This window comes from Hyperolius riggenbachi, chromosome 8, assembly GCF_040937935.1.
Source record: "Hyperolius riggenbachi isolate aHypRig1 chromosome 8, aHypRig1.pri, whole genome shotgun sequence".
NCBI classification, from domain to species: Eukaryota; Metazoa; Chordata; class Amphibia; order Anura; family Hyperoliidae; genus Hyperolius; species Hyperolius riggenbachi.
In genome coordinates this window covers 207,802,395-207,819,261 of record NC_090653.1, presented here as the reverse complement: position 1 = coordinate 207,819,261, position 16,867 = coordinate 207,802,395, and the positions used below count along the sequence as shown (strand labels likewise).

General features: G+C 42.5%; 1 protein-coding gene and 1 long non-coding RNA gene across 12 annotated transcripts in view; one reads left to right on the top strand and one right to left on the bottom strand.

Annotated features, from left to right (window-relative positions):
• The window catches only part of NR6A1 (nuclear receptor subfamily 6 group A member 1), a 592,176-nt gene that overhangs the window by 169,874 nt on the left and 405,435 nt on the right, over window positions 1-16,867 (bottom strand). The window contains exon 1 of one of the 11 annotated variants that reach the window (XM_068248139.1): window positions 13,497-13,553. The exons of the other annotated variants lie outside the window; for them this stretch is intronic. Coding sequence (XP_068104240.1) covers window positions 13,497-13,512 — 16 coding nt within the window. The 5' untranslated portion in view covers window positions 13,513-13,553. Of the gene's footprint in view, window positions 1-13,496; window positions 13,554-16,867 lie in introns of those variants that run through there. 11 annotated transcript variants of the gene reach the window in all.
• The window catches only part of LOC137527566 (uncharacterized), a 106,448-nt gene that overhangs the window by 88,200 nt on the left and 1,381 nt on the right, over window positions 1-16,867 (top strand). The gene's annotated exons all lie outside the window — the stretch shown is intronic.

The following is a 16,867-nucleotide window of genomic DNA, read 5'->3' as shown; positions in this document are numbered from 1 at the left end:
TGGGTCGGTGAGTGCTCGTCGCTGAGGAATGTCGCTGGGATACATCTTCCTGGGTTGTCAGGCAAGTATTTAGCTAATGTAGCAATAATAGCATACTTCCATTGGCACAGTTTATATGCCATGCTGACATGAGACCTGTTCTTGCTTGGAAGGGGTTTTCAGAGTGGCAGGGTCTCTGTATGTTGCTAGACACTGGAAAGGTTTCAAGGTCTTTTAGCAGTTGGGTCATGTCCACCTGCCATGTAATCTCTGCAGCTATCTTTAGGGTTATATTTACATTGCGTACATCTAGCCATAAGACCAGCCTTACTTGGCTTAATATACTTGTTAACAAAGCAATGGAATCTAGCAAGACTTGCTGCAATTAGTGACGCTTCTTAACCTCATAGTAATGCTGATCATTTGCAAATGATAGCTGCGATAGTTATAGCAATACATTGAACAACTTATCACCAGACAAAGGTTTGACCTTGCCTTCACGGAAAAGTTCAGCATTCTATCTATAAGTATTGAAATCATCCACATGTTGTCCAAATTGTGGCAGAAGGTCACAATTAAGTTTGGAGCAGGATTGAAGAGTTGACAACAAGCATAAATGTAATAGCCTGTCTTTTGCATAGAGAGATCTGCTAATGTGGGGTCAGTCATTTGTGCGAAATACAAAATCACACAATATGGATCATTTGAGGGCAACTATTGGCTTTCCAGGTGATCTAGAAAGTCATTTTCATGCACACCTATAGCCTTGTAATGCTAAGCATACAACTCTATGCAAACTGGGATTGGCATTGGGGTTGGAAGATATGCAGTAAGCAGATTCCTATTGCAGATACCCACTCAGGAAGCCTGGGAAATAATTTACTTGAAGAAGCAGTTAACAGGGTAATTTCTACACTGTCATTGCAGATCTTGTGATTTGAGCATTAGCTATTTTAAGCCTTGTTTAGGAGCCTGGTTACAAGCACTTATGAAAATCACAAACATTACAGGCATATTCTGACATATAGGGAAATAAAACAACAACAGTATCATCATGTGTCTCTCCCTCGATCATCAGCCAATTTAGAAGCAGAAATGTGTTTTATCCCAGTCTCCTGTAATGCGCTCTAGGGTTTTCAGGATGAGCAGATATCTCATTGCTATATTAGATAGTTGTTAAACACGGTTGAATCAGTGATGATGATAGTCTAATATCAGTGTTTGTAATAATCTATCCAGGGTAACTGCTGTATCAGAAGAATAATGATTGACTGTACTGGATCTTTTGGTTAATTGCAATTGTGTTACCCTCCTGTGGGTGGTCCCCAGATAGCAAATGAAAGGCACGTTTGGTTGAGCTGAGCATGCAAGTCTGTACAACAGTGCTTGTATCATGGATACCTTTCCTGTCTAATGTAAGCACTTAGGGCCAGTTCACACAGACATTTGGCGGAGTTTACCGCCAAGCGTTCGGAACCCGTCGGCTAAACGCTCTCATTCAAGAGAATGGGAGCGTTTAGCTTTGCGCAGTTAAAGGCGATTACCGGCGTTCCGATCCCGATTTAATGTGTCATGACGGCCCTAGATGCCGCATGTGATGTCCAGGGTCAGCTAGCCGCCGCGGCTTCATGTCCCCTTGTCGCTGTACCGCCGCCCCCGAACGAGACGTCACAGGACAACGCGGCTTCCCGGCCGCCCCAACGCCGCCTGACATCCGTGTGAACCAGCCCTTAGTTAGGCTTCCATCTGCAGTAACAAGCCACAACATAAACAAAAACTTTCTTACATTTAGTGTCTACTGGTTTTCCATTTTTACAAATCTTGCTCCTATCTGATAACATTGCCATAAAGAACTTTTCTGGGGGGGCGGACAGTGAGCATCTTTAACAAAATAATGGTTACTGTACATACAATGATCGTCCTCTTTACTCCAAGAAAATGAAAGGAAATAATAAACCTCAAGTCAGGATAAAACTCTTGCCTTGCAACGCAGGTTCATATTTGAGCCAGATATCTATCTGCATAGAATTTGAATGTTCTCCCCATGTTTACGTGGGTTTTCAGCTTCCTCCCATTTGACAAGAACATACTGATGTGTTAATTGGTACCCCAAAAATTGTTTATGGTACTGACATATGACTACGACTGTAGTAGGGATAAGAATGTGAGCTCCATTTAGGGACAGCTAATGATTTGACTATTATGGTTTTTATTAATATTATTTAGTATAAAGCGCTGACATCTTGTGTAGTGCTGTACAGAGTATATTGTCTTGTCTGTTCCTAAGAGGAGCTCACAATCTAATCCTTACTAAAGTCATATGTCTATGTATGTACCGTGTACTGTATGTATCGTAGTCTAGAGACAATTTAGGGGAAAGCCAATCAACTTATCTGTATGTTTTTAGGATGTGGGGGGGGAAACCAGAGCACATGGAGAAAACCCACACAGACACGGGGAGAACATACAAACTCTGAGCAGATAGTGCCCAGGCTGGGTTTCGAACCCGGGGAACCAGCGATGCAAGGCGAGAGTGCTAACCACTACGCCACCGTGCTGATATGTATTCTGTAAAGAGCTGTAGATGATGCCAGCACTATATAAATACATGATAATGTGCTCATAGTTGCACCGCACAGGTGGAGTAACACAGACACTGTGGCAGCTTCTTGTGGCTTTAAGGAGAGCCAGTTGTTTCACTGTTCATAGTGCCATGTTAGAACTTTGTATGGACACTAACCCTCAGAGCTGTTGTAATTGTTCATACAGAATAAATACCTAGTTAGTTTTCTAAACAGAGGCAAAGTCCAGGCACACACTGCACGTACTGAGAAACAATAGATCTGGTTTACACTGGTTGTCCAGTTATCTCGCTAAGAGGATCAATGCTCATGGTTAGTGAAATCAACCCCCACCTCAGTACAAACCACACCATACAATGCTCTATATGACACAAAATACATGTATCTTAAGGAAAGGTCAAGCCCTTGTAAAGGGGTCCTCAGGGAACATATGTACAAAAATAGACCAGGTAAACACATTTTTGTAATCAGGTGTCTTTGAAAACTTTTGTTGGAACCATAGAAATATGCATGTTGTGCTCATCAACTTCACCAACAGAACTGCCTGCCATAATACATAAGAGAAAGTGACAGACCTGCAGCTCATGGCCTGACATGGAAATGGCTGAGCACCCAATGGAGAGTATACAGTAAACCGCATTAAGCAGAATCACATGCACATAGACTTAGTAGAGTCGAGTCTATTCATTGTTAACACACATCATTCTAGGTAACACAGTTTACTGAATACACCCCAGCGTTACAACCGCAAAATTACTGTCTCCCTCAGGGATGGGCGAAGGGGGTTGTAGAGGTGCGCCGTTATTCTAGAGGCTAGAGGTGCATCTGTTGTTATGGAGGGGAAAAGGAAGGACGGTGTGGCACACGACAGAATGACTGAGTGGTCTGAGTCAGAAAACAATGGGCTCAAACAACAAGATCCAGCACCCGGACAATACATCAGGGCCACCATACACATGCTAGAGTCTTGGCAGACAGGACACCAACCAGCACCATCATCCGAGAACCTTCTAGCGTGTGTATGAGGCTTTAGTAGAATATTTTGAATCAGAGAAATGCATTTATTGCCCAATTTTAAAATATTTAAAATGTAAGCTTTTGAGCCAATAAATATAGGTGTGTCAAATCTATTTCCTTATGAACAGTTTGAAAAAGACATATTTATTGGGTCGAAAGCTTACTTTAGCCAATAAAAGCCATCATCCTGACTGAAAACTTCCTGCTTTGCCAAATTCTAAGTCTGGGTTTCCACAGGGGTGGCGAGTCCGTTTTGAAACAGCGTGGCACCCGGTGCGAATTTGCATCCAAATCAGCAAAGCTACAGTGAGGATTTGGATGTGTTGAGCAGAAAAATCTTTTTTACCACACACGATTCAGAAGCAGCCTATTAATTTCACTAGGCTGTGATTCCATATCCAAATTTGCATTCGGAGAAATGGTGCAATTCAATTGCAGTGGACCCGTGCCCGAACACAGCACAATACTCTACTGACACGGTATGTAAAAACCATATAGATTTGCATTGTCTGATCTATACTGACCACTGAACAGCTATGGCAGATGAAGAGAGGGTCTGCCATGTCTGAGTTATACTGACCACTGAACAGCCATGGCAGATGAAGAGAGGGTCTGCCTTGTCTGAGCTATACTGACCACTGAAAAGGCATGGCAGATGAAGAGAGGGTCTGCCTTGTCTGAGCTATACTGACCACCACTGAACAGCCATGGCAGATGAAGAGAGGGTCTGCCTTGTCTGAGCTATACTGACCACTGAACAGCCATGGCAGATGAAGAAAGGGTCTGCCTTGTCTGAGCTATACTGACCACCACTGAACAGCCATGGCAGATGAAGAGAGGGTCTGCCTTGTCTGAGCTATACTGACCACTGAACAGCCATGGCAGATGAAGAGAGGGTCTGCTTTGTCTGAGCTATACTGACCACTGAACAGCCATGGCAGATGAAGGGTTGAGTGCAGGGCCTTTCTAAATGGAACTATCAGGATCTGTTCTGTATAGGTAATGTATAGGTAACATTAAGCAGATGGTTTTGCTGGTGCTATATACCATGCTGCTGTAGCCTGTTCTGGTCAAAACAGCTTGGAAAACAATTGTAATCTCAGACTGTATAAGGTTTTACCACCACTTTTGAATGGTCTAAAAGTAATCCCTAACAAGAATATGAATAACACAAAATATATAGATAATAAAAGGTTGTGTTGAAATTTACTAATATTCCAGAATTCTAAGGAATTCTCTAACCAAATATCAAGTTTGTTACACCGGACAGGCTAAATCTGGTTGGTTGCAAGGAATGCCCATTTCTGTCACATTGACCGATAAAACTGCAGACAGTGTGCCCTGCCAATGGATATCGTTTAAACCAATTATAAAATAGAATTTCAGACTACCCCAGAGTTATTCAGTGCTGAATTACTGCACAGCTGGATCTCTGCTAGTTTAGGCAGGGTGAGTTACTGGAAAAGAAGCCAAATCATCTGATCCTATTTCTGACCCTTCTGCTTGTAACCCTGGAAAATGATTACACTCAATTAAAAGGTAAACACAAAGGACTGAAGGGGCCTTGTCACTTATTGATCCCTTACAGATGCCGAAATTCACCTCCCCCCAACAGACACACATTGTGCGGCCACCCACCCCCCCAGCAGAGCGGACTTCCTGCACAGTCACCCAAGTGCTGAAAGACTGGATTTTGCTGCTCTGCTGAATTCTGGCTGACCCCTCCCATTAAATGAAGCCATCAGGTGGTGTGTGATTAGCTGAAACAGAAGTAAAGAGAACTGCAAAAATTAAGCTATCAACTGGTGTCCCAGAATCCTCTTTGCTAAAAGCTGTGCAGGATTTCCTGCATATTTGGGATTACAGTAGAGGGGGAGCACAAAGGAAATAATGCCTTCAGCTGTATACAGAAAGCACATCAGGGATAAGCCTGAACACAAACAAAATACAATGTCATGGGGGTTTGACTTTCAGGCAGATAATAGCCTTGCTTCACAGAAGAGTTGACAATTAACCAAAGTGGCCAAGGCCTGTACACACTTGCAACTAAGGTCGCCGTACACAATCGTACACAAAAGTGTCTCCCGACATCCGCCGACCGCTAGCAGGCAACTGTACATTCTATAAATTCATGCTTTATCGCGATTATTATGCATTGCTAATGCCCGGGCAACTCGCTCCCGCCTGACTCGCTCTCCTACCCATAGAGCTGAGCACACTACTTGGCCAAAAATGTATTCTTGTACAAAGATCGTTCAGAAACTGACATGCAGAACAGTCTAATAAACACCCTGGAGCATTTTGTTAGTGTTTTGCTGTTTGCCGGCTATCACCAAAGCGTTATGGCAATTAAACTATTCACACTGCAGCACTACAAATTTGGATAAAATTGCAAATGTGCTGCATTTAGCAATCCCCATGCAATTCTTCTTCCAAAATAAAATTGCAAAGTGCATTTGCCGAACGATCACTATAAAACTGCATTGCCAATCATTAGGCAATAGCATTTTGCAATCGCAAGTGTGATCTGGCCCTTAAGGTGCACATTACTGATACAATCTTGGTTGTGTAATCTCACTACTTCTACGTTATATGAGGGACTACCTAAAGTATCCCTTCAAAGTATATCCAACCAGTTTCCCCTTCTACTACATAGAAGTGTTGAGATTGCACAAAAAAGATTGCATCTTTGATCGGCATCTTGAAGGTTTGGAACACACATCAGAAATCTAATGGGTACCATTCCACTGCCAGAACACTGTTGTGAGAAAAGATGCTTCCATGAGTATTTAGGGTATGTTACCCCCTATGTGGTTCCATACTGCATGTGTCAAACACAACACATACTATGCATGTAAGAATGGAACTCGCACTTTCACACGCTACCCAGAAATGCACCGTGGAAGGAGTTGGGCGCAGGGTAAGCCAAATGAGGGCTCACCCCTCTGCCGCTGAAATTCTGGGCAGCGATAAATACTATTCCCCCTCCGATTCGTAGCAATTTGGAAGGAGATGTAATTGGGGGACCGGCTATTGCCGGCACCCAAAATACACTGTAAACCCCAGTGCCGCTATAGACGTAATAACATTACGTCTATGGCAGCGCCCAGGTCAAGCACAATGCAGCAGTGAGCGTGCGCCCACATGACCTGCTTGGCTGTGGAAGCACTTTAGGATAATGCGATTACCGTAATTACAAAGCAGAGATGTGAACATGCCCACATTGTACTCTCTTATTGCTGTATGTCACCCATAAATATTGTCTGTAACCTTAACTAATGTCCAACGCTGCTTTATAAATACAATAAATAAATAATAAATAAATCACATGCGGTAATAATCTGCCAATTCTAGGCGATGCAATCTTCTGTTTATAGTCCAATAGTTAGTAGGCCAAAGGCATCAAAAGTAGAGCAGTAATCATACAAAACTACTAGTTTAGGAGTAACAGTACTGGTACTTTCCCTTATTACTGATTATGAGAAATACGGTACTCCTTGCACAGTTGCATTCTATGATCAGATTCCAGAAGGTAAGATCAATCATAGCCCTTCTATTGCATTTCTGTGTCCATTGCTTCATTTTCCTTTACTCACAGTTATTCTTCTGATCTCTGTTTCCAGTACAAACTGAACATAGCTGTGGACAGAGAAATCTTGGTGCCTACAGGATTTGGATATTAACCTCCTCGGCGTTCTATTGAGATCGCCAGGGAGGCTGCGGGAGGGTTTTTTTTTAATTAAAAAAAAACTATTTCATGCAGCCAACTGAAAGTTGGCTGCATGAAAGCCCACTAGAGGGCGCTCCGGAGGCGTTCTTCCGATCGCCTCCGGCGCCCATAATAAACAAGGAAGGCCGCAATGAGCGGCCTTCCTTGTTTTGCTTAGATCGTCGCCATGGCGACGAGCGGAGTGACGTCATGGACGTCAGCCGACGTCCTGACGTCAGCCGCCTCCGATCCAGCCCTTAGCGCTGGCCGGAACTTTTTGTTCCGGCTGCGCAGGGCTCAGGCGGCTAGGGGGGCCCTCTTTCGCCGCTGCTCGCGGCGAATCGCCGCAGAGCGGCGGCGATCAGGCAGCACACGCGGCTGGCAAAGTGCCGGCTGCGTGTGCTGCACTTTATTTGATAAAAATCGGCCCAGCAGGGCCTGAGCGGCAGCCTCCGGCGGTGATGGACGAGCTGAGCTCGTCCATACCGCTCAGGAGGTTAAAGAACACCCCTTCCCTGCTTGTATACAAGGATTTAGCTGCATAAACCACAAAGAAAACTGACCACTCATAGGCCTGGTGCACACCAAAAACCGCTAGCAGATCCGCAAAATGCTAGCAGATTTTGAAACGCTTTTTCTTATTTTGATGTAGCGTTTCAGCTAGCATTTTGCGGTTTTGGGAAGCGTTTTTGGTGTAGTAGATTTCATGTATTGTTATGGTAAAGCTGTTACTGAACAGCTACTGTAACAAAAAACGCCTGGCAAACCGCTCTGAAGTGCCGTTTTTCAGAGCGGTTTGCGTTTTTCCTATACTTAACATTGAGGCAGAAACGCATCCGCAATCCAAAATCTGCAGCAGCTTGGGAGTATGCGTTTCTGCAAAACGCCTCCCGCTCTGGTGTGCACCAGCCCATTGAAATACATTACCCAAGCGGATCCGCACCCGCAAGCGGATCGCAAACCGCAGCCGAAACGCTCTGGTGTGCACTAGGCCTAATTGTGGGCCTATGGAATGTAGATCCTGTACTTTTATAAATGCTGTGCACATTTTCATCTCTTTCAACTTCCATCAAAGAGAGAAGAATATTAAATGATCTACCGTATATACTTTGGAAAACAAATGGTTAATGATATACTCCAAAAGATTGTTAGTGATCATTTTGTGTGACATTCAATAATCGCGATACAGATTCGCTGCTTGCCTGTTCAGGTCTATGAAAAGATGGCTGTAGGAAGAGTGAGAGGCACTCCATTTTGCGGAACACACCGGTTTTGGGGGAACAAAAATTAAAATAATGTTGGCCTTGAGCTGTCCAGAATGACTAATCACTAATGACGGCCAATGTTGGGGGCAATGTGTAAATACACTATATATTCACACAAGAAAATCACTGATTAGTAGATTTTAGTTAACAAAAATCTACTGTGCATACAGAGCTTTACAGGTCGGAAACCGTTCAAATCTGCCACTACACATAAGATTGTGGTTACCAGATTTGCAGTAATTCTCTGTATGGTCAGTTGCATGCAGTGTGGTCAGTTGCAACACAAGTGTGGCTAAATTAACACTTATTTTAGTAGCCAGATGTAAAGTTTTAGGAGGCCATTCCACTAAGAATGACTATGGGGTAAAAAGTCAGCTGACATTTTTAATGCAAATTGAATACTGTACCTGATTGGGATTTGATTATTCAATTGTCTTAAGATTTTACATTTAGTAGGAAAAAAAAGGCCTCCAGATAGTAAGCTAGCTATAAAGGGGCCATTTGTGGCAAGCAATCGATTCCCCAACTGAGCAGCAATCAATATGATATTGGCCAATAGATCTTGACCAGATTTCAGAAACATTAGGGCTTGTACAGCAGCAATCAAAATATGATATTGGTCAGTAGATCTTGAACAGACTTCAGAAACATTAGGGCTTGTACACACTGGCTGCGCTTAGCTGAGTTTTTTAAATCGCAAGGCCTTTTGAAAAAAAATCATGAAAATCGTGATGACCTGTACATAGTGGTGCCAAGCGTTTTTAGAAAAAGGCAATTGCAGTAACTGCTGCGCTTTTTAAGCGCAGGAAAAATGCAATGCATGCGATTTTCATTGCGTTTTTAGGTTAACAATCAGAAAACCAGGGGAAAAAAACCTCAGTAAAATCACAATCGCATTGCAAGAGCACAAAAATCGCAAGTGGAATTTTGATAAAAAAAATACAATTGCATCACACTTTGCAATTGGCGATTTTCAGTGTGTCCAGGCCCTTATCAACATTAAAAAAAAGCAACTGCCCTGCTGGTATTGTCGCTCCCTTGTTCTCCTCCCCCAACCACCAGGCAAAAATGACCATCAGCAATGCAGGAGTCAATAATTCTCTGGAAGATTCAATAAAAATGATCAAATCTCCCCAAAAGCCAGCCCAATCCTGTGCATGGCCATCTTAACACTACTGACAGATTCAAAAAGGTAATATGGACTAACAGTACAGTTGGCAATATGGACATATCCAGATGAACACAGTCTATGAAGGAGCAGAGCATGATTTCTAAAAAGAAGAGATGTATAGGAAGTATATGTCACAGTGTAAGGCTTACAGATCTTATGACTGTGTAATGACCTCAGAGACAGACATGTAGGCTTCTAATGGCCAGCAAGTCCTCAGCATTCCTGTCTTGCAGCTCTGGGGTCCTGGGTACAATTCTTACGATGGACTCAATCTGCACGAAGTCTGCAGGATCTCAACCTATGTATCTGGGTTTACTCTGGCTGCAGATGTGAAGCCAGTACGTTTTTGGGCACGGCATACATTGGCCCCACTGTGTTTGTTTATAAGTGTGGTAGGAACATCAGTTTGAATGGCTCATTTGTAGTGGCGCAGTAGAAATAATGGAAACACATATAATGGGATCCTTTGTAGTGGCTAAAGCTGGCTGTCACGGGTACGTTTGTTAAAATGTATTTAGTATGTGTTATTATTCATGGTTTATGTATTGACAGCATTTACCCATTACAAAAAGCAGTAACATTTCAATGTGATTTGAACCCCATCTGATCAGATTTTCTACTCCATTTCCTTCTGTACTGCTCCACACACAGCACAGCAGCAGCTACTAGCATGTGTGTAAAGCTTAATTTACAAGTTACAATTCCCCGCACGATTGAATCGATTAAATACGACAGGTCCAATCGGGACTTCTTTCTGTAATGTTAGTGTTGGTTAGTAATCAATGCAAAATCGATTGAATCCCGATCGGACCAGTCGGATTTAATTGACTCGATCCGATCAATCGCACGGGGAATGTAACGTGTAGATTGGGCTTAGGGGACTGCATGTTGAAATTGAGATTGTTTTTGCACTGCAGAGTTTGTGTGTAAGGCGTGGCTGAGAGGATGATTTTTATATGTCACAGTGGCATAGTGAATGGCTTATGAGAGAGAGAGAGAGAGAGAGAGAGAGAGAGAGAGAGAGAGAGAGAGAGAGAGAGAGAGAGAGAGAATATCTGCATGAAGTTTGTATGTCCGTTCCTTATTTGCATAGATTTCCAAGCTCAACCGACTTCCTTGTCCAAATGAAACCAGCCCAGGGTAGGTTACCTGCATCCACTCCCCAAACACAACACACACACTTACACAGTAAGGCCTGGTATACACTCGGATCGCAAAACGCAATAGCCAATCAATTTTTTGCCATTTTGCAGCGATTGCATTTCCCTTTCAAAAGAACAAACATTGCTGCATGCAGCGTGTTTGCAATTCATGCCAATCGCAAGCACTGCAGTGATAATAATCCCAGCGCTGAAACGATTGCTATGTGCTCACAGTTTACCAAGCAATTTTTAAGGAATGTGCGATTTTGCAGCATTCCTTCAAGCGCAGTTGCTCAGAAAATGTTGCAGGTAGAGCATTAGCTGAGGACCAAGGAACCCTATGGGCAGTGGCGTAGCTAAGGCGCTATGGGCCCCAGTGCAAGTTTTACATTGGGCCCCCCAAGCACTCTATACACAAAATTTGATATCGCGCACCAAAACCTGCTAAGGATGAGGAACAGGTTTATGATGACTACTATTTAAAGCATCTATAGAAGTGATTATTACCAGCACAGGACCAATAGAGAGCTAATACTGTGATTGAGGGAGGGCCCTACAGGGCACCTCTGACCCAAGGGCCTCAATGCGGTCGCTACCTCTGCAACCCCTATTGCTACACCCCTGCCTATGGGAGTGATTGCACTACAGCTTTGCAATTTGTGTTAAATGAAAAAGCTTTAGTGGAAACACCCTCATAGGGTTCCACTGTGATTAGTAAGAATTGTTAGTGGGACCCCGCCCTAATTGGTTCTTTACAACCTGCCCAGGTTAAAATTCAAATCAATTAGTCCCCCAGTTCCACTGGGAAAAATTAAATATAGCACAGCATAAGTATGTGATCTACATGGTTAAATTCGCTGAAAATAAATGCAATCAGTTGAACTGAGCATGATGGCTGCCTTACAGTCCTGTACATATGATAGATGAAACTCAGTTGAGGCAGCTGATAACTACCCCCTCTGGCGAGAATTCAGCGAGTGTACAGCAGCTCCCCAACTTCCCTCTTCCAGCAATCCGCCTTGTAGATTGCTTCAGTGGCCAAGAACTTTGTTCCCCCCTCACCCCGCCTGGCGAGTGACATCCCAACCGCGCCGCTCTGTCAGCGCCCCCCCCCCGCCGCATGGCAACAGAACACACTGCTAGCTTGCAAGCAACGCATATGTAAAGCACTAGCCCTGCAATGTCGCCCAGAGGATTGGGTAATGTCCCCGCTGGGTGACATTCCTAGCGTCTATGAGGCTTTAGGGCCAATTAGATAGAGACAGGTAGACACAAAAGACAGAGATACAAACTATACAGTACATATACACTTCAAATCACATAAATATGCTTATATAAATATAAACAGATAGGCCATGGCATTATCTAAACATAAATCTCTCATCGGGGACAGCTTTCATTCACAGCTGTCTGTCGTTAATCCTCTGACACCCTTGTGCCCAGCTGTCGCAAACTAATGTGACACCCTCCCCCGTAGAAGGCCACATTTATCATTACCTAAGTGACGCTATATCCCAAGGTACATATGAACCTTGCACCCAATACAAAGGAAAGAACAATTCCTATGAAAAAAACATTAACCTTGATTTTAATATCTTGCCATTGTCAAAAATGACAGCAAATCAAAAATAAACATTTCATATTCTAAAATAAACTAGCATTGTGGCACCAGATAAAGAAATCACCTATATGTCTGCTAATACTAAGTTATGGATGCATAGAACACACCATGTGAAAAGACAAACTGCATTTACAGCATAGCATTGACCTGGATGTGCTCTTAACCCTAAGCACACCCTATTGGTCAACACTTGCCATGGGAGGCACAATACATTTCTGACTCATATGAGCTAATAAGGTTAAAGTTTACGAAATTTCCTCCCTCGGTTGCGAAACTGAAACTGGTCATAATCACCAATGTCTCTTTTTTAAACGAAAGATTCGAAATTGTAAGAATTTGTTACCAGATTTGAAACCTACCTCCATTCACAAGCATCTATCTATTAAAGGAATAAAATCCCAACTTTAATTTTAATCCCCCACCCCAACCAAAAAAACAAAACAAAACAACAACAATCCCAACTGAATTGCAGTTATGTTGACAGTTGAGGCTCTATTTTAACATTTAACACCAATGCTTTAATATTAACTAAACACAATTCCATAATTAACATTTTTTTCTTGTTGAAAGGTCAAATTTCACAAGCAAAAATCATTTTTCAAATAAATAAAACAAACAAGAGGAGACTAATAAGACAAATATTCTTAAAAAATTGAAAATCACAATATTAAGTAATATTAGTCACACTCTATTCACCCAAATGGTATTCCAGTATATACAAATATCCATTAGAAATTTTCAAAAAAAATATCCAGGCAGCTTATTTGCAATTGAATTTCAAAAAAACAACAAGAATTAAAATTACAAGTTTTATAAAAATAAATAAATAAATTAAAGTGCTTATGTTGACAAGTAACACACACAGGGAGACATGTACACCACAGATGGCTGCCTGTGTTTATAGATAAGGACATTCCAGAGAAAACTAGTTAAATCCCAACAGGCATCAACCTATTTCACATCTGCCACATAGGCTAATGCACTCTGATGAACAAATATGGGCTACATACCTTCCCATGTGTCCATCTCATGCCTGTACGAGGTAGCCTGGTTGCTGCCATGGAGCTGGGCATGTTACCATGAACCCAGCAGCATCATGAGGGCTCTCCTGTTGCTTGAACTGCCTGTTTGACTCTGAGGGCTGGGAGGGACAGGGACCCTTCCTCTCACTCTTGGGTCAGTTTACGAGCTAGTCATGTGACTAAACAGTTCAAGCCCTAAGGTCAGCCCTGGCCTGAGGAGGGAGGGGGAGTTTTATTGCCTTGTGGTTATCAGAGTGGAACTGATCACCCTCATTCCCTCTAGATTACTGCAGTTCATGGTCGAAAACCTAAATAACCCTCTAGAAAATAAACAAACAAACATGTTGCAGATAACTTGCATTGTAGTTAAACCATTTGTACAATGAACAATATCTACAGTGGACAATCTGAGCAAATTCACTGCTTTAACAACTGCTCTCCATTACAATTGACTAAATTGCGCCAAACATATTTTTGTCAGGATAGAAATGAATGGGGGAGGAGCAGGACATACACAAATAGCATTACTATGACTCATAACAGAATCTACTGAAATCTCAGAGCTGTCTGTTGCTCCTGGAATCCCTGGCTGATTATTCTCAGGCTCAAGGAATGCTCATTAGCATAACAGCTTACTGGACATTATCATTACTGACTCTTATTAACCTGCTGCAAAGAGTCCCTACATGAGTGAGTAGCCCTACATAAAGTGCTACACCTGGACCCACGCTATTACCTTCTCTAGTGAGGAAAGCCTCCTGTAATCCAGAAATTGCCATGTTCGGAGTGTACTGGTTGCCCATCATTACATGCTTACTATTACTATACAGTTGAGCAGATTTCCAGATTGGATGCTTATGCTGATGAGCTGTTAGGTCAGAGATAAGAAGCTTTTGGCATTCACATGGAAAGGCCTCTGCTGGGGGCTGAGGTGGGTCTGGAGATCAAGGGATTTCTTCCACTATAGGGAAGCATGCAGCCCTGCCAAAAGTTCATCAGTGCATTTCACGTTTGTGGCTTGGACATCCTAAATTGGCACAGATCATTTCAGTCTCTGAAGGCCATGACCCTTTCAGAGTATAGAGATTTCTATGAAATGACAAGCTAGGCCATCCACAGAACTGACATGAGCAGTGCTTGGTCCATCGGTTCTCCATCTATTGGGTTTGTAGCCTTCTCCAGATTGCCATTATTACTATGGAGATAAGACAAGACAAATAAAATTTATATTGTGCTTTTCTCCTAGCGGACTCAAAGCACTTGAGCTGCAACCACAAGGGCGCACTCAGTAGACAGTAGCAGTGTAAAGGAGTCTAGCCCAAGGACTCCCTACTGAATAGATGCTGGCTAACTGAACAGGAAGAGCCGAAATTTAAACCCAGGTCAGAGGCAGAGCCTTTAACCAGTACATTATCTATCAACTGCTAAGCTGGTGCTTCCTGTCCATTTCATACAATTTCATCTTGCAGAGAAATGCACATGAACTTTATGGCAACACTTCAGGATATTAAGCCATAACAATCATTCATTCTTCATGGTACTAGGCAAAATGTTAGTGCGCACAGGGGTCCCCCAAGTTGAGGTGGTCATTATATCTGGGTACATACCATGCAATTTCCCGTCAGATAGACGGGTCGAATCGATTATTTCTGACTGGTCTGACAGGTTGCATAGAAGTGATCGTAAAATCAATCGAAAATCAGATAAGACCTGTTGGAAATAATTTATTCGACCCGTCTAACAGGAAATTGCATGGTGTGCACTAGGCATTAGTCATGCAGAATCACAAACAACTGACCTATACGGTTTTTGCTGGATCATATATTTGAAGCAGGAGTAGGGCACCTCCCACTTGTACTTTGTTCTACTCTCTTTGTAGGGCAGAATCGTTCTAAAACTGTCATCTGAAACGGTAATAAGCAATCATTTCAAGCCACAGAAATTCTAACGTGTGTAAGCAATTTTAGGCAACCTAGGGGTTTATACTCAAATACACTTTTGGTGAAAATTAGCTTTTCTGACAATGTAATAAAGAAGTGCTTCAATTTTAAAACAAATATGTATAAATGATTTAGTCAGTGTTTGTCCATTGTAAAATCATTCCCCTTCCTTGATTTACTTTCTGACATTTATCACATGGTGACATTTTTACTGCTGGCAGGTGATGTCAGTGGAAGTAGCTGCTGCTTGTTTTTGTTTGGTATTTGGAAATAGCTGTTATTTCCCACAATGCAACAAGGCTCCCACAGTGCGATGTCAGAACCATAGTCCTGACATCACACTGTGGGAGGGGTTTCACCACAATATCAGCCATGCAGAGCCCCCTGATGATCTGTTTGTGAAAAAGATTTCTCATGGGAAAGGGGGTATCAGCTACTGATTGGGATGAAGTACAAGTCTTGGTTATGGTTTATCTTTGGTTACGGTTTCTCTTTAAGTTTGCTCCCTCATCTCACAATTTTTGGGATTCGCATTTTCAGCAGTGATGCCTCATGAGAAATCTTTCTTGGTCGCATAAAGCTGAATGATTAAAAATGCCTGCTGTCTAAAGCCCCCTCTACACCATTCAATTCCAGGGGCGGCCGATCGAATTCAATTGGATCGAATTCGATTACATCGATTAAATCCGACATGTCCGATCGGGATTCGATGGATCGTATGATCGATTTGCATTGAAAACTAGCCAAAATTGATCCCACGATTGATCAAATCCCGGTCGGACATATCAGATTTAATCGATCTAATCGAATTTGATCCAATCAAATTCAAACAATCGCACCTGGAATTTAATGGTGTAGAGGGGGCTTTAAGGTGCCCATTAACACTGCAGAAAATGATTGACCTTCCAATCCAATAATTGCGATCTGAAAGAAACAATTGTAAATCACTGATCAGCCCCATAATTGTGATTGAAAATATAATAATAAATTCAGATAGGATCAATCTGTAAAATGGATAATACGGTGGTTTTATGTTGATTGGTTCATCAACCTTCTCCAATCCTATCCCATCTATCGGTTCGGAAGGTCGATCATTAGCTAAAATTACCATAAACCATTAATGGCCACCTTTAAAGAGAACCTGAACTAAAAATGTCTCCTCTCTTGCATCCTGTTTGTCCACTGTGATCAATGGAATTCTCTGTCCTCCATTTTGAAAATGGCCATTACCCCATAACAGCTTACTGGTCAGCACGCCGTTAAACTGTAATATCGCCAAATTGAGCCATAGGGAAACATGGACATTACCTTGCACACTCAGTTGTAACTGACAGCAGCTGGTATATAACTGACAGCAGCTGCTATATTTCAGCTCTGACAATATTTTGAAGGGCTCACTGTAAGAAGAAAATGGTGAGC